Below are 20,060 nucleotides of genomic sequence, written 5' to 3'. Positions count from 1 at the left end.
CTCGTACCAATCAGAATCCATTTTAATCATCATTGCATTGTGTAAACATCAGTTACTGTCCATTAATGCTCTGGTCGGTCTGAGCAGCAGGAAATAGGTGGTTATAAAGCCTAGATTATGCTGGAGTCTATGAGCGGGTTAGAGAGGAGGCTCTGCGCAGGGCCTCCCCCTGGAGACAGCTTACTGCAGTTTCCCAGCAGAAATCTAAATGCTAATTTGGCATTTACAGAGCCTCAAGAGTGGCTGCTCAGTGCCACCCAGGGCAGCTGCCCTCCTGCACAGCTGGGCACTTGAGGCAGGGGCAGCTCTGCTCCCCACCACACTGCTCCAGGGTTCAGCTTGGGCATGCTGCTCGGGTTGGAACAAGCCCTTCTCCCGGCTAGAGCCAGCACAGCAGCAGGAGGAGGTCAGCTGCCTCCAGCCCAAAGGAAGGCATTGGTGGGCTGAGGGCTTAGCCCTAGGGAACAGGGGAAGGTGGATGGAGCGGGTGAGAGGCACATGGATTGCAACCTGACTGCAGGTCGTACATTCCTCAGCGAAGGCCCTCGGCCAGTGCTGCCCGAGGAAGGAACGGGGTCACTACAGATCTTCGTCACCGATGCCCTCAAAGGCGTAATTGCCATGGAAGTCATTGGCGCCCATGTCGTTAGCTGAGCTGGATTGGCTGATCCCTCGCAGGCTGACAGAGGTGAGCTTGCTCTATGGAGAGGGGAGGCATTAGGGTGGACCCCCACTCCCCCCAAGGGTGACAGTGATAGTGCAGATGCATACAACTCACCGAGAGTTTGGCCATTGGCTCCCGGGAGGCATCAGGTGAGTCCTGTGGAGAGCAGCATGGTCAGTACATGGCACCCACCATCTCCCTGCCCTCATCTGGGACAAGCCCAGGCCACCCTCCCTTTCCCCCCACCGTGAGTCAGCTCCCAGGGATGGGTCTAGGACCTTTTTCTCTTCCCTCCCAGGGCTACAGTAGTGTGGTACTGCAGCCTTGCTGTCTTTGGGGCTTGCCTCAGCCCTGCTGAGCAGACATGGCACCTCGGGGTGGTGGGCATACAGTGATGATCACAGTTGTGCCCATCTCCCCTCCAGCGTTGCAGGGTCCCACTTACCAGCAGTGGGGGTGATTTCACAGCTTGCTGGCTCTCTGAGCGCCGCAGGGCCCCATTTACCCGCCGACGAAACATCTGCAAGGAAGGAGCTGGGCTCAGCCACAGGGTCTCCAGGGGCAGCTCCAGAGGTTGAGATGGGCCCTGGAGATCCTTAATCTGACCACACTCAGAAATCAAAGCAGGGCCCTGTGAGACCCCAGGGGCAGGGTAGGATCCCAGTCCAGAGATAAGATCCAGTCTCACCCTTACCTTGCGGATACTGCCTCCAGACTTTTTCACCATCAGCTCGTCCACCATGGACTGCAGGCAGATGCTCAGCATGATTGCCTGCAAGGGAGAGGTGTCACAAGGCTCCACACACCCCACAGCCTTCCCCACAACCTATGCTGAGCCCAGACCACCACCTTGCTGCCATCCTAGTCCACCACTGGTCTAGCACCAGGCAGCCTTACCTGTGGACTGGTGATGGTAACCCACTGCAGTCGATCCTTGCTCATTAGATACTCAAAAGCCAACTCCAGCTTCACTTCGGACTTCCCTGGACTGCTCCCTGAGGGACCATTGCTCATAGGCACCTGTGAGGGCACAGGCTGAGGCTACAGCATCTGTAAAAGCAGCAGCCGGCTTCCCAGGCCCTGGCTGACTTCCCAGGTGCTGCACACTCTGCCCAGTTCCCACTGGCCTTCCACCACTGTCAGGTGGCAGCAGTGGTCCCCTCAAATGTCCTCACACCAATGACCCTTAATACATTTATTAATGATCTGGACAAGGGGATCAAGGGCACCCTCAGCAAGTTTGCACACAACACCAAGTTGAGTGGGAGGATTGTTGAGGGTCAGGAAGCCCTCAGAAGGATCTGGCCAGGTTGCATTGATGAGCTGAAGCCAATGGGATGAGGTTCAACAAGGCCAAGCACCAGATCATGTACATGGGACACAACAACCCCATGAATGCTCCAGGCAGTGACTGGAAAGCTGCCCGGTGGAAAAGAACCTGAGGATGTTGGTCAACAGCCAGCTGAAGCCAGGGTATGCCCAGGTGGCCAAGAAGACCAAGAGCATCCTGGCCATGATCAGGAGTAGTGTGGCCATCAGGACCTGGGCACATAGTGTCTCCCTGTACTGGGCACTGGTGAGGCCACACTTCAAATACTGCAATCAGTTTGGGGTCCCTCATCCCCAGAAGAACACTGAGATGCTGAAGCATGGCCAAAGAAGGACAGCAAAGCTGATGGAAGGATCTAGAGCACAAGTTCTGTGAGGAGCAGCTGAGGAAACTGGTGTTATTTAGCCTGGAGTAAAAGAGGCTCAGGGGAGAACTTCCTGCTCTCTACAACTTCCTGAAAAGAGGTTGGAGAGAGGTGGGGTCAGTCTCTTCTCCCAAGGAACAAGCAATAGGACAAGAGGAAATGGCCTCAAGTAGTGCTAAGGTACATTTAGGTTGGACATAAGGAACCCTTCCTCAAAAGGGTTGTCAAGCCTTGGAACAGGTTGCCCAGAGCATTAGTGGAGTCAGCACCCCTGGAAGGGTTTAAAAGCTGTGTGGATGTGGTGCAGAGGGACATGGTTTAGTGGTGACCTGGCAGAGCCAGGTTAATGGTTGGACTCAATGATCTTCAAGATCTCTTCCAACTTAAACCATTCTGTGACACCCACAGCCCCAAAGCAGGACTCGGATCTGACCTAGCTGGCTGGGCTGGAAGCGAGCGGCACAGCCAGAACGTCTTCTGGGCAGAGCTGCCAGTGAAGCAAGGTCCCAGCAGACCCCCCAAAGCTCTCCCTGCTCCCTGGTGCAGGCAAGCAGCACTCACCGAGGACGTGACACGCCAGCACCGCATGCGCGTGACCTTGAAGCTACCCTCCTTGATCTGCTCGTTGGGCAGCCGCACCTGGAAGTTGAGCTCATTGTTGCCAGCGCTGACCACGACGTGGCAACCCTTCTCGGGGAAGTCAGTAACGCAGGGGTCAAACTTGAGATAGCCATAGTACTTCAGGGTCTGTGCCAAGCGGATGAACTGTGGGCAGAGACGGGAAGGGAGCTCAGCACTGCTGGTTGCACCGCCCAGACCAGCAAAAGGCACCAAACACAGCACCACCTCTTCACACAGTGCTGGGAATACTCCAGACACAGCATTCTGCTCTCCCCTACCTCCTTCTTGGAGACTTTTTCCTGCAGGGACTTCAGCTGCCGGTGCTGTTCCTTGTTGACAGGGATCCATCCATGCTCAATGTCTGACACCGTCTACCAGGGGACAGATACTGGTGAGTAGCTGGGTCTGGAGCCACATCAGACCCTGCACAGCCATAGCCAAGGGGTGCGGAAGCTCTCCTCACCCAGTGGGGCTGCATCAACCCTCACCTGTGCATACAGCAAGTTCAACCCCACGCGATGCTCCATTACATCATCGTCATAGGAGGAGTCCCAGTAGCTAGAAGGTAACCACATGGGTCAACCTATTCCCCAGGTCCTAATAGTGATGGGGAGAAAAACACCCCACACACTAGGACAAGGTGCTGGGCTGGCTCTCTGACCAGCACCTCCAGTGGCATGCCAGTTGCCATGACCCTCTCTTTTCCCTGTGTCATGGCTGAGACCATCTAAGTGTGTTCCTGGTGGCCAAAGCACCCTGTGATTTGCAATCCAGGCAGGGGAGGGGTCCCTCTACAGAGCAGAGACCCCCAGACACCAGCCCACTGCTCCAGCAGCCACTGTTACTCCATCCCCACCACTCACCTCTTGCGCAGGATGATCCTGAACTCGGGGTTGTGCAGGCTGGTGACAGACACATATGGCAGCTCAAACTCCTGCAGCTTCCGCACAACTGCAGGGAAACAGCAGCTCAGCAGCAGTTGTGGGCAGCAGGAGCCCACCAGTACCCCACCAGTCAGGGCACTCAAGGGAGCACACTGAATCCCCGCCACCCAAGACAGGATGCTTGGGGCAAGGCACAGAGCACATGTCCCACCACAGCCCTCACAAGGCTACAGTGTGCTCTACTTACAGGAGAAAGCTCCATCCTTGGTCTCCCTCACTAGGAAGAGGCTAAAGTATCCAATCAGGTCATCTGGCAGATCCAGCTTGGAGGCCGCTGCCTAGGAGTGAGAGCAGGAGGTCAACACTTCCCACAGAGAGCACTTCTACCTCCCTACACCATGGCAGGATCCAGTCCGTGTACACCCTGAGACCTCCAGACAGGAAGGGAGTACCTCTGTGGTAGTGGGACCCTGGGTAGTGGGGACAAGTGCAGCCTGGGGGATCATGGCAACAGTGAAGTGGCTGGGGACCTCCTGACATCAACCTGGGCCCAGAGAGGGGCACCAGCACATGGGGACACCCCTCCCAGCTTCAGCATTCTTCAACCTCCAAGACAACCCTGCTGAAGGATATGGACAAGGCAGGATGGGCCAGGGGCTGACAGGCTGAGGGAAACCACAGAACTTTGGCTGAAGGAACCTGTCCTGCCCAGCACAACAGCTTTGGCACCTCAAGGACATCCTCCGTCTGATCCGAGGTAAGAATGGTGACCTTGACCTTCTGGCCATTGGAGAGCAGCACTTCCAGCACCACCTCCTCTGTAGGTATCTGCTGTGTCTCCTGAAGAGAGAAACAAGGTTTGTATTTTGGCTCCTTCACCCTTCACTGCCCCACAGTCCAAGGGCCCCAGTTCCCAGCACTCACCCCCGTGCAGGCTGCCCCAGCAGCCCACCACCTCCAGCAGCTCCAGCCCCCTCACCTGCTGGGCCTTGCGCAGGAAGCTGTTGAAGGTCTCACTGCCTCCCAGCATCGGGTCCTGCCTCACTGGGGGTGAAGATGAATAAGAAATCAGACATGACATGAGAAGTGTCACAACAACCCCCTGCAACCCTCCAGGCTTGGGGTAGAATGGCTGGAAAGCTGCCCAGTGGAAAAGGACCCAAGTATGTTTGGTCAACAGCCAGCTGAAGACAAGTCAGCATATGCCCAGGTGATTGAGAAGGCCAACAGCATCGTGGATTGTGTCAGCAACAGTGTGGCCAGCAGGACCAGGGCCCTGGAGAGGCTCCACTTTGAATACTGGGTTCAGTTTGTGGCCCCTCACTCCAAGAACATTGAGGTGCTGAAATATGTCCCCACAAGGACAACAAAGCTGGTGAAGGGTCTAGAGATTGGCCAAGAGTTTGCTGTGGGGGACAGTGTCAAAAGCCTTGCTGAAGTCCAGACAGACCACATCCACAGCCTTCCCCACATCCACCAGGCAGGTCACCTGATCATAGAAGGAGATCAGGTTGGTCAGGCAGGACCTGCCCTTCCTAAATCCATGCTGGCTGGGCCTGATCCCTTGGCCATCCTGCAAGTGCTCTGTGATTGCCCCCAAGATGATCTGCTCCATAATCTTTCCTGGCACTGAGGTCAGGCTGACAGGCCTGTAGTTTTCAGGTTCCTCCATCTGACCCTTCTTGTGGATGGGCATCACATTGGCCAGTTTTCAGTCATCTGGGACCTCTCCAGTGCTTGGCCAGCTCATCTGCCAGCTCTCTCAGCACCCTAGGATGGATCCCATCTGGTCCCATGGACTTGTGAGTATCCAAGTGACTCAGCAAGTCCCTAACTACTTCCTCATGGATTCTGGGGGGATTATACTGCTCCCTGACCCCATCTACCAGTTCAGGAGGCCAGTTATCCTGAAGTCCTCCTGCCTTACTGTTGAAAATAGAGGCAAAGAAGGTATTTAGAACCTCAACCTTTTCCTTATCGTTAGTTACAATGCTCCCCTCCAGGTCCAATAAGGAGTGGAGGTTCTTCTTGACCCTCTTTTTAACATTAATATAGTTATAAAAATGTGTTTTATTATCTGTGACCGTTTGAGGCTGTGCCTTTAAGAAAAGGACAGTACTGGGACACTCTGGCTGAATGTTTTGTAAACAAAAGACAGGTCTAAACGAATTTCATTGGTAGATTGGTGGAATGCAACTTAAAGTTTTGAGTGCAACTGGGACTTTCCTCAGTCCACTCTCCCCTCCTCCTTTCCAGCTTGTCCCCTTCTAGGCTCTCTGTCAGACTGACCTTGGACAGATAAGCGTGAGGCCTACTAACACTTTGCTTTAATTAACAACTGCTCTTTTTCTCTTTCTAACCTTCTTTGGGGAAAAAGGGGAGAGAAAGGGGTACGGGGGGGAACCCTCCTCCAGAGGGGGGGGAATTTAGTTCTTTTACTTTGCTGTATATTTCTGTGTATATATTGTAAATACTGTAAATTGTATATATATATATCCTGCATTCCCTAAAAATTGCTTGTAAATATAGCATTCCCTTTTGCTTCTCCGGTTGGCTAGATGTGGTTATTTTTTTTTTCCTCTCTTTGTCGGGGGCGAAGGCTGAGACTTTCTCTCTAACCCTCCACATCTTTAAGAAGGAGGCACACCTCTGGCTCAGCCCATTGCAGGATTCAAACCCATGATCTCAACACTCAGTCTCATGCCCTACCAAGTGAGCCACAGTGCCCCAGTACTGTCCTTTTCTTAAAGGCACAGCCTCAAACGGTTACATTATCTTTCACAGCTTATGTTCTACCTGGTCTTTTGCCTCTCTAATTTTTCTCCTGCATGATCTAACAACATCCTTAAATGTATCACGAGCTGCATTTCCCCCTTTCCAAAGGTGATATTCCCTCTTTTTTTTCCCCTTAATTCCTTCCAGAGCTGCTTGCCCATCCAGGCCGGTCGCCTTCCCCGCCAGCTCATCTTTCAGCACATGGGCACAGCCTGTTCCTGTGCCTTCAAGAGCTCCTCTTTGAAATAGGTCCAACCGTCCTGGACCCCTTTGTTCTTAAGGGCTGCTACCCAGGGTACTCTCTGAATTAGTTGCTTAAACAAGCTGAAGTCTGCCCTCCAGAAGTCCAAAGCAAGGGTTCTGTTATTGCTCCTCCTTATTTCCCTGCATATTGAAAACTCATGGTCGCTGCACCCTGGACAGCCTCCTACCACCACATCTCCCACCAGCCCTTCTCTATTTGAGGTCAAGCAGGGCTTGATCCCTGGTAGGTTCACTTAACAGCTGCATCAAGAAGCTCCATACACTCTAAGAACCTCCTGGACTGCCAAGTTAAGTTCCCAGCAGATGTCTGGCAGGTTAAAGTCGCCCACAAGGACAAGATCTGATGATCTTGAGACAGCCTCCAGTTGCTTATAGAATATTTCATCTACCTCTCCATCCTGGTTGGGCGGTCTATAAGAGACTCCAACTAGGATGTCAGTTTTGTTAGCCCACCCTCTGATTTTAACCCATAGGCATTCAATCCTTTCATCCTCTACTTCAAGTTCTGTGGCATCAAGAGATTTCCTAATATACAGGGCCATCCCTCCTCCTCTTCTCCCTCCCCTGTCTCACCTAAAGAGCTTGTAACCATCCAGTGCAGTACTCCAATTCTGTGAATCGTCCCACCATGTTTCTGCAATGGCAACTACATCATAGTTTTCCTGGTGAACCAAGACTTCCAGTTCCTCTTGTTTGTTACCCATACTGTGTGCATTGGTGTACATGCACTTCATCTGGGCTGCTGATTTCTCCACTAACTTTACTTAATGTCCCTCTCTCTCCTCTCCGGAGACACTGTTTTCATCACCCACCCCCTTCAAACCTAGTTTAAAGCTCTCCCAATGAGCCCTGCCAACTCTAGTGCTAGAGCCCTCTTGAGCAGGACAAGAAGAAATGGCCTCAAGTTGTGCCAGGGAAAGGTTTAGGTTGGACATGAAAGACAATTTCTTCCCCAAAAGGATTGTCAAGGCCAGGAACAGGCTGCCCAGGGCAGTGATGAGATCACCGTCCCTACAGGGACTGGGAAGCCATGTAGATATGGTGCTAAGGTCACCTGATAGTGCTGTTAGCAGTTGTTCTTGATCTTAAAAGTCTTTTCCAGCCAAAACAATTCAGTGATTCAATGACTCTAAGGCACAGCAATCCCTGCCAACACCCATCCACTCTGCAGCCCCTCAGAACCACACCTGCACTGCATGTAGGATATGTACAAGGGCAGCCACAGACTCCCTGCAGCTGGAGGCACCAGCAGGTCTCCACCTCTGTCAGTGCTGGGACAAAGATGACCTCCAGTCGACAAAACTAGCCAGTACTAGAACTAGACTGAGAGCATCAAGATGGGCCACATTGTGGGAAGATGCAGACAGTGCCTTGAGTGACCGAGGTGGGGGTGGCCAGCCCTGAGCCTCAGCATGGGGCACACTCAGCTCACCTGCCTGCATGTACTTCTCCAGCTGTTCCCGTCGGTGCTCCACCTCTGCTGGGGTGAGTGTGAAGATCTTCTTTGGGGGGAAGGCTGGGACCACATTAGCGCCATATTCCTTCCTTAGCTGGGAAGAGAGCAAAGCACTGCAGGAGCCTCCAAAGCAGATGGTGGGTGCTGTGACCCCTCCACCCCAATTGATTCCCAGAGCTCCAGTGCTCCACAGCCACAGAGTGCAGCCAGTGGTTTGCAAGCCCAGCTGCTTGCAGCTCCATACCTGCTCATGCAGCCCCAGGAGCTGGCTGTAGCGCACTCGGCAGTGCAACACCCCGTTCACGTGGATGTTGTAAGCCTAGGGAGAGAGACAACAGTCAGATCCCAGCTCCTGCCAGGACACCAGCACCCAGCTTGCAGAAAATGTGCCAGGGAGAAGCCCCTGCAGGGCCCAGCCTGAGACAGTGCTCCTGAGGACTCTGCCAACGCACATATGGGGCACCCTTAGCCCTCCCCTCCTGTCAGCAGAGTTCAGCCCCTGCCCCAAGAAGTGCCAGGACCCCCCATGGTACCCTGTGCCAAGCTGGGCAGTGCTGTGGGTGCTGGATTTGCCTTGCAGACATCAGTCTGGAAGCACCAATCCTAGCAGCATGCTGCCCAGACACCCTCCAGGTACTGTCCTGGAGAATACAGCTACACAGAGCTGCCCCTGGAGGACCAGCACCTCTCCAGCTCTCAAGGGCAGCAGCCCAGTGCTCCAAGGCTGTCCACAGAGACTGACACAGGCAGGCACAGCCATGACCCCCAGCATGGCCAGGACCACAAGGAGCTGCTGGTAGCAGCCAAGGGCTACATGTAGCAAGAATGGATCAGGCACCAGAAAAAGACAATAACAGCACTGAAAGGACTCCATGGAGCTGGTTCTTGCTGCTAACTACTGCTGCCTCTCTGCCCTGGCTCAGCCTTCCGCTTACTGGCAGCCCCAAGTGTTCTCCTGCCCCCACATACTGGGGCTGCCCAGGGTCAGCAGAGACATCTCTCCAGGCCATAATGGAGCTCACAATGGCTTCTCATGCCATCTTTCAACAGCCCCTCTGCTCAGGAGCCGTGCAGAATGCTCAGGGCACCACAGGGGATGCTAGGTGGCCCAGGCAGTGTCAATTTGGGGTCCACGCTGCCAGGGTTATCCATGGCATCACCAGCTCCTGCCCAGATTCAGAGCTGCAAATGACCTCTCTGGTGTCAGGGATGAGCTCTCTAATGCCAAGGATCAGCTCTCCTCCAAAACTGGGAACAAGGTCCCTGACACTAAGGACAAGCTCTCTTCTGACGCCAGGGATGAGCTCTTCTCTGACTCTGATGACATCCTTCCCCCACCCAAGGAGCCATCGTGATACTGGAGGGCAAAGTGCACGGGAAGGCTCAGGGCCAGACATTTCGGGTGCAGCTTTGCTCTTCCAGCTTTGTTCAGCTGCAGCTGTCTGGGGATCGGCGGGTCCCCTCTCAGCCCTTCCCGCAGGTCATGGGCCTGTGTCCCCGACGCACCGGTGAGACCCCCCGAGATGGATCTCGGCAGAGGGAGCAGGCAAGGGATCCCCCATAAGAAGAAGCAGAGTAGCTGGGGGGCACGGAGCCCAGAGACGCGGGGAGCACAGGTCGGGACCAGCCTCACTGCCTCTGCGCACCCCGGGGTCTCCGCCGCTGCTGGGGTTCTCGGTACCGGGGAACTGGGGGGTCCCCACCCCGCAACACCATTCCTTCCCACCGCCCAGAGTAGCTGGCAGGCGGGAGGGCGTTCACAGCAAAACAGGAAGCCTGGGCAGACGGATGGGCCAGGATGAGCTGGGCCCCCGCACCGGATGGGGCCCCCGCCCGCTGTCCAGTCCCGCCGCAGCACATCGGGACGGCTGGCCCCCAGCACTCCTCCGAGTCCGCCAGGGCCCTCGCGGGGGGCTGCCCACACCGCCTGGCCCGGCCTCAGACCCGGTCCCGGCCGGCACAGGCCACCCGCCACCCCAGGCCTGCACGGTGCCACCGGACCCGCTCCCGGCCAGCGGCCCCGTTCCCGGCCCTACTGGGCCACATCGGAACCGGGTACCGCGGGTGGCTCCGCTCCGGCCCCACTCACCACGTAGGCGGCTCCACCGTCGCCGGCACGGGTCTCGGTCTCGGGGATGGAGAAGTGCATGGCGGGGCCGAGAGAGGGGCCAGGGCCGGTGCGGGTCGCGCGCCCCCGCTACCTGCCGCGCGCCGCCATGTCGGGCCAGGCACCGCGCTGGCGCGGCCGGTGGAACCACCCGACGGGGCCGGACCGGCTACCAGCCCCGCCCCGCTCCTGGTGATCCCCTCCCCGCCCCTAGGGAAGCCTCGTGCCCAATGTCCGGGAGAGTCCCGGTGACGCCCCGCCGCGCCTGGTGCTGAGAGCGGGGCGGACCCAGGGAGGGGAGCCCGGGATAGCAGGGGGAGCAGGAGCTCCCAGCCGCTTTGGGAGCGGAGCGGCGCGGGCAGAGACACCCCAGGTAGAGGGAACGGCCCCCAGTACCGGTCACGGAATGGCGTCACCGCTCGTCATGCGGAGGGTCGCTTACATCACGCCAGGTCATGCAGCGCCGGCTGCGTGGCATGCGGTCCTCCTGGCCAGCAGGGGGCGCTGTGGACAGACGGGCAGGCGTCATGGCGGAGCGTGTCGCGCCGGGCGGTGAGTGTGAGACCCCGGGACGGGACCTCGGGATGGCGGTGGGGCCCCGCCCTGCAGCACTGGCTGGGGCGCCGCGCCCGCTGCGCTGCTCAGCTCCTACCTATCCCCCTTCACACTAGTGTCCCCGTAGCCCACTCCTGGCCCCGCTGCCGGCCCCTCTCACGCTCTCATCGTTCTAGGTACGGGCCCCGAAGCAGTCGCGCCAGTTCCGACGGGACCGCAGGTAAGCAGAGCCGGGGACCAGTGTGGGGCTGGGGCCGAGGACCCTGGGCCGCCTGACAGTCTGTGCCCGCAGGCCCCGGAGCTGTCCCGGGAGGAGAAGCTGCAGCTCCGGAAGGAGAAGAAGCAGCAGAAGAAGAAGAAGAAGAAAAGCGAGAAGGCAGCCGAGCCCGGGACGCCCTCGGAGCCAGGGCCGCCGCGAGGTGAGGACTCCCTTACAGTCGGAATGGAGAGCTCTGCACAGAGCTCCCCAGAACCCTGATTGGGAAGGGGCTGGTGGGGTCCTGGGTTGAGAACAGTCTCAAGCTGGAGCTGCGCTGAGCTGCAACAATGCTCTAGTTGGAGGAAGCTGCAGTGGGGTCTTGGGGTTGTCCCACCTCTCATATTGCACCTGAGTCCTGGTCCTTGCTGTACCAACATTCTGGCTGGGACTTGGATGGAGAGTGTCTTGTGCCCTCCCCACCTGAATATGGGGCTGGCCCAATGTTCCCAAGAGTGATAGGATGCAGGAGAATAGGGGGACTCAGTCCCACCTGCTCCTCCAGAGGTAGGCCCTTACACAGAGGAGGGTCTCCATAGGCTGCCCTGTGACAAAAGCTGGGCACAGATTTCCCACTTGTGTCTCCTGCAGTAGCTGCTCAACCTCCAGCCCCCCCAGCCTTGGCTGATGGCCCAAATGATGGTGAGAAGCCCTCAGGAGGCAAGAGCAAAGCTGAGCTGCGAGCAGAGCGCCGGGCCAAGCAGGAGGCCGAGCGGGCCCAGAAGCAAGCCAAGAAAGCAGAACAGAGCCAAGCAGCCATAGCAGCCAAGCCCAGACTGACCCCAACCGAGCCTCAATCTGGTAAAGCTGTCATCGCAGAGTGCAGGGGGTGGGCAAGTGGAGAGAGACAGGTCTGAGGTGGGCACCTATCTGCCCAGCCCTTCCATGGTGCCCTGGGCACTGCCCTGACTTGTGCTTTCTCAGTCTTGGGCAGGATGGCTGGGCTGGGGGTTGCACCAGAGTGGTACAATCTTACCCCATCCTCCCCTCTGTCCTTACAGTGGTAAAGCGGCTGCCAGAGCACATGCAGGTGGATGACCCTGCTGCCCAGAGGAAGCTAGCCAAGAAGTTGGAGCGGCAGCAGGTCAGAGGAGAGCTGGATGACTGACTGTGTGCCTCAATGGAATCATGCTGCAGAGGGATGTGGTGGGGGTCAGGCTGCAAGTGTGGTAGAGCTGAGGCAGAGGAAACAGCAGGTGTGCCACTGGTGACTGTGATCAGTGGCACTGGAGTGAGCAGGGCTGTATGGCAGGCTGGGTAAATGATCATCAAGCCCTCACTCCAAGAAAGACATTGAGTTGCTGAAACATGTCCAGAGAAGTGTAGCAAAGCTGTTCAAGGGTCTGGAGAACAGGCCTTAAGAAGAGTGAGGGAACTGGTATTGTTCAGCCTGGAGAAAAGCAGGCTCAGGGGAGACCTCACTCTACAACTCTCTGAAAGGAGATTGTAGCAAGGCAGGAGTCAGTCTCTTCTCTCAAGGAACAAGCAACAGGACAAGATGAAATGGCCTCAAGTTGCAGCAGAGGAGGTTTAGGTTGGGCATGAGGAACAATTTCTTCTCCAAAAGGGTTGTCAATGCCTGGAACAGGCTGCCTAGGGCAGTGGTGGAGTCATCATCTATGGAGGGGTTTAAAAGCCATGCAGGTGTGGTGACCTGACAGTGCTGGGTTAACAGACAAACTAAATGCTCTTGAAGGTCTTTTCCAACATAAATGATTCTGTGTTTCTATTATTCTGTTGTCCCCACTGTTTGGCTGCAGGTGCCTCTGAGGCAGGACTATGGGACCAAGGTCAACCTGTTCTCCCATTTGCACCAGTACAGCCGGAAGAAGCCACTGACACAGCAGATGAGGTATGTGGCCTCCCCAGTCCAGATGCCTGGCAGCTATTTTGCTTTGCTCTTGCTGGCCTAGCTGCAAAATGGCAAAGGTGTATCCTGGTTCTGCATGTGGATTAGGCATGATGGGGGGGTCAAGGGATCCTTTCACTCGCTTTGAGAAGCAGAAGCAGCCCATGAGTTGGGGAGAGCTGCCCTTGAGCAAAGCATGGCCACAGTAGAAGAGGCTGGCTCCTCAGGTCATACAGCAAGTAGGGACCAGCTGCCAGCTCCCTCCTAGGGCTGTCCTGGTGGCTGTTTGCCTGGGGCCTGGCAGTGGGCTGTTTCATTCCTGGGCTGTAGAGGCCTGTGCTGAGGGCTCTCACATTTGTCCCTGCAGCATCCCCTCCACGGTCATTCACCCAGCTGTGGTGCGCCTGGGCCTCCAGTACTCCCAGGGCATCATCAATGGCTCCAATGCCCGTTGCATCGCCCTGCTGGAAGTCTTCAAACAGGTATGAGAGCAACTACCTGTTCTCACCAGGCCCAGGCATTTCTTCCTATTCCCTGACTACTGAGGTTGTATTTGTGCTCAGTCATCTTCACCCTGTTCTTTTTGACCATGCCCAGGGCTGGGATGCTGTTCTGATGCTGACACTGCAGATTTGAGCTCTTGGAGCACCTTGTTACCAGCCCATGCCAAGCTGTGTACTGTGCACCCATGCCTGGTTCACAGACCCTTGGTTGAGGGTGATGGTGTATCAAGAAGGGGCAGATGTCCTGAGCTCATGCTCTCTTCTTGTCTCAGCTGATCCAGGACTACTCAACTCCTCCCAATGAAGAGCTGTCACGGGACCTGGTGGCCAAGCTGAAGCCACACATCAGGTGAGGGAGGGGATTTTGCCTCTCTGATTTGCTCTGGTGAGATCCACCCTGCAGTGCTGTGTCCAGCTCTGGAATCCTCACCACAGGACCTGTTGGAGGTCCAGAGCAGGCTGCAAGTAAGATCCAAGGGCTGGAACCCTTCTGCTGTGAGGACAGGCTGAGAGAGTTGAAGTTGTTCAGTCTGAAAAGAAGGCTCCACAGAGACCTTATTGCAACCTTTCAGTACTTAAGGAGTTGATAGGAAAGAATGCAGGGGGCAGACTGTTTAGCAGAGCCTGTTGTGACAGGACAAGGGATGACAGTTTTAAACTAAAAGAGGAGCAGTTTGGACTAGATAGAAGGAAGAAGTTCTTCACTATGAGGGTGGTGAGACACTGGCCCAGGTTGCCCAGAGAGGTGGTAGATGGCCTATCCCTGGGTTGCCCTGAGCAACTTGCTTTAGTTGAAGATATCCCTGCTCACTGCAGGAATATGGGACTAAATGCCCTTTCAAGGTACCTTCCCACCCAAACCATTCCATGGATTTGATGTGAGGCTCCCAGTGCTGGAGTAGAGGGACTGAAACTAGTGGTCTATCAGTTGTCTCTCCAGGTTGGTGTCCACCCAAACACGGGCTGACTTTTGGCAGTCTGGGTTCTGCCTCCCTGCCCACCATCCCCAGCCCAGCAGCATCTTCCCTTTCTCTCTTCCCGTTGCTTTGGAGCTAAGCCTGTTTCCTCTCTGCAGCTTCCTGAACCAGTGCCGGCCTCTTTCAGCCAGTATGGGCAACGCCATTAAGTTCCTCAAGAAGGAGATCTCTTCCCTGCCTGACTCCCTGAGAGAGGAGGAGGTGAGTGGCCTCATGCGAGCAGCACAGGACAGCCCTGGTGCAGGCTGAGGGAAGGTGGTGGGACGAGACTGGGAGCAGGGCTGCAGGGAAGCTGGAGGACTTGGTCAGCACTGTCAACAGCCATGGCCTGAGTGAGGACTGTGGCCAGACCTGCTCCCCCTCAAGTGACCCTTGAGTAGCTGGAGGACTTGCAGGCTGGTTGCACCAGTGCTGTGCACTGCTGGAAGGCCACCAAGGCTGTAGCAGCCAGGCACCATTAGCTGCCCTTGCCCACCAGGACTGGCTGTGGGCATTATTTGACAGTGTCAGTAAAGTCACAGATGGAGAAAAGTGTGGGTTTTTTGGTGCTCCTACACATAAAGCTCCCAAAGAGCACATGGGCTGTGGACCAAGAGGCAAGGTGGTGGTAGTATGTATCAAGAGGACCACTGAAGCTGCAGAGTAGTGGGCTGAGAGGAGTCTGAGCACAAAAATCTCCAAGTCATGAGCAGAATGACTGCCCCAGGAGGTGCAGGGAAATAATTGCAGAGCAGCTGAGGGCCTGCTGACAACTTGAATGCATGGTGAGGCACCATGGTCTGCTGGGACAAGAGCAATCCTGTATGTCCTGCCCATGGCCCCTGGTCCCAGGGCAAGGTGCTGTTCAGCAAATAGGCTGTTAGAGAGCAGGGTGGGGTTCTCTGTTGGTGGGCAGGTCTGCAAGGGACAACAGTGTGACAAAAACATGCTGCACATGGTGGTACTATCTTCCCAGGCAAAGGAGAAGCTGCAGGACACTATTGACAAGTATCTGCGAGAGAAGATTCTTTTGGCAGCTGAAGCCATTTCAAGGTCTGCCTTTGAGAAGATAAATGACAACGATGTGATCCTGGTATATGGATGGTAAGAGGAGAGGGCAGCAGAGCAGTTGAGTGAATGTGGAACAGGGTTAAGGGAACTGGGGTTCACCCTGGAGAAAAGGAAGCTGAAGGGAGACTTTATCAGTCTCTACAACTCCCAGAAAGGAGGCTGGAATGAGATGGGGGGGTCCGTCTCTTCTCCCAAGGAACAAGTGCCAGGACAAGAGGAAAGGGCCTCAAGTTGCACCAGTGGAGGTTTAGGTTGGACATGAAGAACCATTTCTTCCCCAGAAGGGTTGTCAAGTCCTGGACCAGCCTGCCCAAGGCAGTGGTGGAGTCATCATCTATGGAGAGGTTTAAAAGCAATGTAGAAGTGGTAATGAGAGAGATGGTTTAGTGGCGACCTGACAGTGCTGGGTTAACTGTTGGACTCAAGGTCTGTCCCAGGCAAGACAATTTGATGGTTCTGTGTTTCTGTTTTAACAGTGGCTGTGTGAGGATGTCAGGACAAAGGGCATTGCCCTGGGATTAGCATTGGCTAATGGGACACAGATGTGTTGTTAGTGCTTCAGGAGAAGCAGAAAGCTCATTAGGACTCTGGTCCTATCCTGGGAGATGAGCAGGCTGATGAGCTCTTGTCACAAGGAGGTGACAGGGCACATTTTGTCTGGCAGCTGCCAGGAGGAATTCAAAGCACAGCAGGCAGTGTTGGCAGGTCTGGCTATAAACAGGTGCCATTGGAGGCCCTTGCTGCAGGGAACTGCATTCTGCTGGTATCATTTCCGATATCTCCACATGCCCTCACGTTGCCCTCACTTTCATTAGAGAAAGAAACAGGAGGATCTGATCAAGTAGCCTTATACCAGCCTGTACTGATGATTGTAGTGTTAGGACCTCAGACTTGGTCAGTGAATGCCTGAATTGGCCATTTCAGCCATTTCCTTAGCCCAGACCCACCAGCCTGTGGCATTACAGCAGTGAGCATTGCCAGGGCTGGGCCAGGAAGTGTCTGACAGAGGCCTAAAGCCATTTGTCTGTACCCACAGCTTGTCTGTGAGACTTTGCTGTTCAGGGTTCAGTGCTGTCCCCTGTGGGCAGGAATCCAGAGTTAAGTGTTCAAAGGAACCCAGATTGACCACTTCTTCAATACAGGGCACTTGGGGAGCAGCTATGGCTCTCCACTGGCATTTTAAATACACTGTAGCAAAGCTGAAAGTCAGGAAGCAAAGGTCAGGAGTCCAGTGAGGGACTGTGTCCCAGAAAGTCAAGGTAGGCGAAGGAGCCAGAGACTGCTGTGGCAAAACAGAGCCCAAATGCAGTGCATTCTCTGGGTGATGGGTGGAGGAAGAAGCAGGGGTGGGAGGGCCTGGTGTGTCGGGAGGAGAAAACTCAGAGAAGGTTTGGAGGGAGAGTTCCTTGCTGTGGTCATGGACGGGTTAGTGCTGCTTCCAGAGAGGGCTGAGACATCACGTTTTATAGGGGCTGGTTCTCTCTGCAAGGACAGGGAGAGGGGCCTGGAAGTGAGTGTTGTAGGAGGCTGTTGGGAGGAGGCAACACTTGTCACAGGAAGGGTGGACACTGGCTCTGCCTGGCCTCATCTTGAGGCAGCACCATCTCATGGGGGTGTCAGTGAGACTGACTGCTACCCTGGGTAAAAGAGACACTGCTTAATTTGGGTTGGGTATGCTGGGGACCTGCTGTGGCAGCTGGCAGTGCCCACTCTGCTGCAGCTGCTGGCAACCATCCTCTGCCACGGGGCACTTGTTGGGGCTGTCTCCAGGGCAACAGCCCATGTTAATGCTTAGAAGACCTCCTGCCTGGTTGGCATCTGATGAGTCCCACACTGGAGCCAGCACTGAGGGGAGAGTCCTGGCACTGGGCTGCATTTCTGGGCAATGCCACCAGTGCAGGGCAACCAGGTGCCAAGTGAGAGCCTGGCATGGCAGGATGGGGCAACCACCTTCTTAATGGGTGTCTGTCAGCTCCTCCCTGGTGAACCGCACACTGTGTGATGCCCATGCAAAGAAGGGACGGGCCTTTCGTGTGATCGTGGTGGACAGCCGGCCGCGACTGGAGGGACGGGAGACGCTGCGCCGGCTGGTGCGGAAAGGCCTTCATTGCACCTACGTCATGATCAACGCCATCTCCTACATGCTGCCCGAGGTGAGGGGCTGCGCTGAGGGCAGTGGTGGGCACAGTGTAGACTGTGGTGGGCACAGTGTAGACTGTGGTGTGGTTAGAGGGGCTGATGTATCTCTGCACTGTCCTTGCAGGTCTCCAAAGTGCTGCTAGGAGCCCATGCGCTCCTGGCCAATGGCTCTGTCATGTCCCGGGTGGGGACATCCCAGATAGCACTGGTCTCCAAGGCCTACAATGTGCCTGTCCTGGTGTGCTGTGAGACATACAAGTTCTGTGAGAGAGTGCAGACAGACTCTTTCGTCTCCAACGAGCTGGGTACAACTTCAGTCCCCTTCCTCCCACCTGGAACCTGCCCCCTCTTCCTGCCGCTGCCCAGGACAGGGAGCTGTTAGTTCCCTTCCCAGGCAAGCAGCCATGGCTCACATGAAGGGTGGCCTGACGGGAGGGAGAGAGGTGGTGTCCCTCCCCTGATCTCACTGGCTGCTCCTCTCTGCAGATGACCCAGATGATCTCATCGTGCTCCAAAAGGGCCAGGCCCAGCTGGGTGGCTGGGCCGAGAATAAGTCCTTGCGCCTCCTCAACCTGGTCTACGACGTGACACCACCTGACCTGGTGGATCTGGTCATCACAGACTTGGGCATGATCCCCTGCACCTCGGTGCCTGTTGTCCTGCGTGTCAAGAGTGTGGATCAATAGTGGGAGTAGCTGCATGGACATTAATAAACCATGATACACCGTCTGCCTTCTGTGGTATGGCAGGAACACTGATACCCCTTTTCCCTAAGGCTTGCGTCTTTGCTTGGGCTTGCTGGCAGTTCTGCCCAGCTCTGCATCAGTCTGCAAAAGGGGAAATGGGCCCTTCCTCTGGGACCTGGAGAAAATGATGATGCAGCGTTGATGGACCCTGGTTCTTCTGGCTCCAGTTCTGGCAGGCACTTGAGATGGGCTTGTACAGGAGAGAGAATAGCCCCAACTCTCTCAGTCTGTCCTCATAGGAGAGGTGCTCCAGCCCTCTGATCATCCTCATGGCCCTTCTCTGGACATGCTCCAGCATGTCCAGATCCTTCCTGCAATAGGGGCTCCAGAACTGAATGCAGTAGTCCAGGTGGGGCCTCACCAGAGCAGAGTAAAGAGGGAGAATCACTTCCCTTGACCTGCTGACTATGCTTCTCTTGACACAGCCCAGGATCTGATTGGCTTTCTGGGCTGCAAGTGCACACTGCTGGCTCATGTTGAGCTTCTCATCCCCCAGCACCCCCAAGTTCTTTTCTTCAGGGCTGCTCTCAAGCTAGTCACTGCCCAGCCTATATCAGTGCTTGGGATTGCCCCAACCCAGCTGCAGGACCTTGCATTTGGTCTTGTTGAACCTCATGAGGTTGGCTTGGACCCACTCCATCCTGTCAAGCTCCCTCTGGAGTCAGTGATTGGAGCGCAACAAGAACTTTAAAGGCCATTTACTCCAAACCCAGCTGCAGAACGGGTCCTTCTGTCTCCTACCACCAGCCCTTTTGCCAGTGCAGCCTCCCAAGTGCATTCAGGGATACAGATTGGGTTGAGGGAGCCGACTCCCTCCCAGCCAGGAACCCTGAGCTGAGGCCTGCCCACAGTAAAGGGACAGAGCAGGCAGTACATGGCTGAGACGCTGTGGCCCACGAAGAACCAAAACCCCCACTGTTCTGTAGATGGGGCACGGAGGATTATCCGGAACCACGAGGCCAGGCACCAGAATTGCCCCAGCTCGGCAACCCCAACCCTTCGGGGGCTGGGACTTGGGGGCCGGGGCGGGGCCATTCAGATCAGGCACCGTGTAGAGTGCTGGGAGTTCATCGGTCCGCCCCACTGCTGGGCACGGACACAGGTGGGCGCATGAAGCGGTGGAGCCTGGTGGTGGCAAAATGGGCATCGGGAAGCTGCGTGGTGGAGTGTGCGGGTTGTGCATAAGGTGTGGGATGTCCGTGTGAGAAGTGTGTGTGCAGCGGCGGGCCATGCTGGTCGTGGGGAGAACTGAGCATACTTACCTGGCAGGGGAGACGCCATGATCAGGCAGAAGGTTTTCCCAGGGCGAGTCTCGTTCTTTGCACTCCGGGTGTGCTGACCCCTGCGATTTCCCCAAATGCGGGAAACTCGTCTGCATAATTTGTGGTAGTGGGGGACTGCGTTCGCTCTCTTCCCTGGTTTTACTGTAGTAAAAATAGAGTTAAGTGCAAGCTAAGGAAGCGGGGCTAATACTGATGAGTACTGCAAGAAGGGGGCCGCTTTAACAACCAATTTGATCA

General features: G+C 55.8%; 2 protein-coding genes and 1 non-coding gene across 4 annotated transcripts; 2 read left to right on the top strand and 1 right to left on the bottom strand.

Moving 5' to 3' along the window:
- Positions 1–4: 4 nt before the first annotated feature.
- On the bottom strand, positions 5–10,662 carry SNX17 (sorting nexin 17). The gene is made up of 15 exons (XM_068143095.1): positions 10,448–10,662; positions 8,603–8,677; positions 8,335–8,452; positions 4,843–4,907; positions 4,593–4,703; positions 4,111–4,201; positions 3,843–3,930; positions 3,468–3,537; positions 3,258–3,350; positions 2,920–3,123; positions 1,562–1,684; positions 1,359–1,436; positions 1,110–1,184; positions 779–820; positions 5–699 (listed from the first exon to the last, which is right to left on the bottom strand). The coding sequence occupies exons 1-15, from the start codon at positions 10,505–10,507 to the stop codon at positions 580–582; spliced, it is 1,413 nt and encodes a 470-aa protein (XP_067999196.1). The 5' UTR covers positions 10,508–10,662; the 3' UTR covers positions 5–579.
- Positions 10,663–10,954: 292 nt separating this feature from the next.
- On the top strand, positions 10,955–18,546 carry EIF2B4 (eukaryotic translation initiation factor 2B subunit delta). 2 transcript variants are annotated; one of them, XM_068143094.1, is made up of 13 exons: positions 10,955–11,017; positions 11,197–11,240; positions 11,313–11,439; positions 11,871–12,077; positions 12,278–12,360; positions 13,037–13,128; positions 13,493–13,607; positions 13,901–13,977; positions 14,704–14,806; positions 15,561–15,688; positions 17,628–17,808; positions 17,919–18,099; positions 18,281–18,546. In XM_068143094.1, the coding sequence occupies exons 1-13, from the start codon at positions 10,993–10,995 to the stop codon at positions 18,478–18,480; spliced, it is 1,563 nt and encodes a 520-aa protein (XP_067999195.1). In that variant the 5' UTR covers positions 10,955–10,992; the 3' UTR covers positions 18,481–18,546. The 2 variants fall into 2 exon arrangements, with proteins under 2 accessions (XP_067999195.1, XP_067999194.1); XM_068143093.1 differs by having other exon boundaries at positions 11,868–12,077.
- A 1,248-nt stretch (positions 18,547–19,794) lies between these two features.
- Positions 19,795–19,958, top strand: LOC137443544 (U1 spliceosomal RNA). The gene has a single exon (XR_010987924.1). It is a non-coding gene; the product is annotated as a U1 spliceosomal RNA (small nuclear RNA).
- Positions 19,959–20,060: the final 102 nt, after the last annotated feature.

The sequence above is a fragment of the Melanerpes formicivorus genome, unplaced genomic scaffold (assembly GCF_026170545.1).
Source record: "Melanerpes formicivorus ecotype bairdi unplaced genomic scaffold, bMelFor1.0.p_v2 SCAF_9, whole genome shotgun sequence".
NCBI classification, from domain to species: Eukaryota; Metazoa; Chordata; class Aves; order Piciformes; family Picidae; genus Melanerpes; species Melanerpes formicivorus.
This window is presented reverse-complemented; position numbering and strand designations above follow the sequence as displayed.

Bases quoted from the DNA above. Each gene is read 5' to 3' on its own strand.
- SNX17 (XM_068143095.1), bottom strand. From the start codon at position 10,507: ATGCACTTCTCCATCCCCGAGACCGAGACCCGTGCCGGCGACGGTGGA. The intron at 4,704-4,842 runs GTGAGGGGGCTG...TTCTCTCTTCAG, and splicing joins TCCTGCGCAAGGCCCAGCAG to GAGACACAGCAGATACCTAC. The intron at 3,931-4,110 runs GTAAGTAGAGCA...GTTTCCCTGCAG, and splicing joins CAAGGATGGAGCTTTCTCCT to TTGTGCGGAAGCTGCAGGAG.
- EIF2B4 (XM_068143093.1), top strand. From the start codon at position 10,993: ATGGCGGAGCGTGTCGCGCCGGGCG. The intron at 17,809-17,918 runs GTGAGGGGCTGC...CTGTCCTTGCAG, and splicing joins TCTCCTACATGCTGCCCGAG to GTCTCCAAAGTGCTGCTAGG. The intron at 18,100-18,280 runs GTACAACTTCAG...TCCTCTCTGCAG, and splicing joins TTTCGTCTCCAACGAGCTGG to ATGACCCAGATGATCTCATC.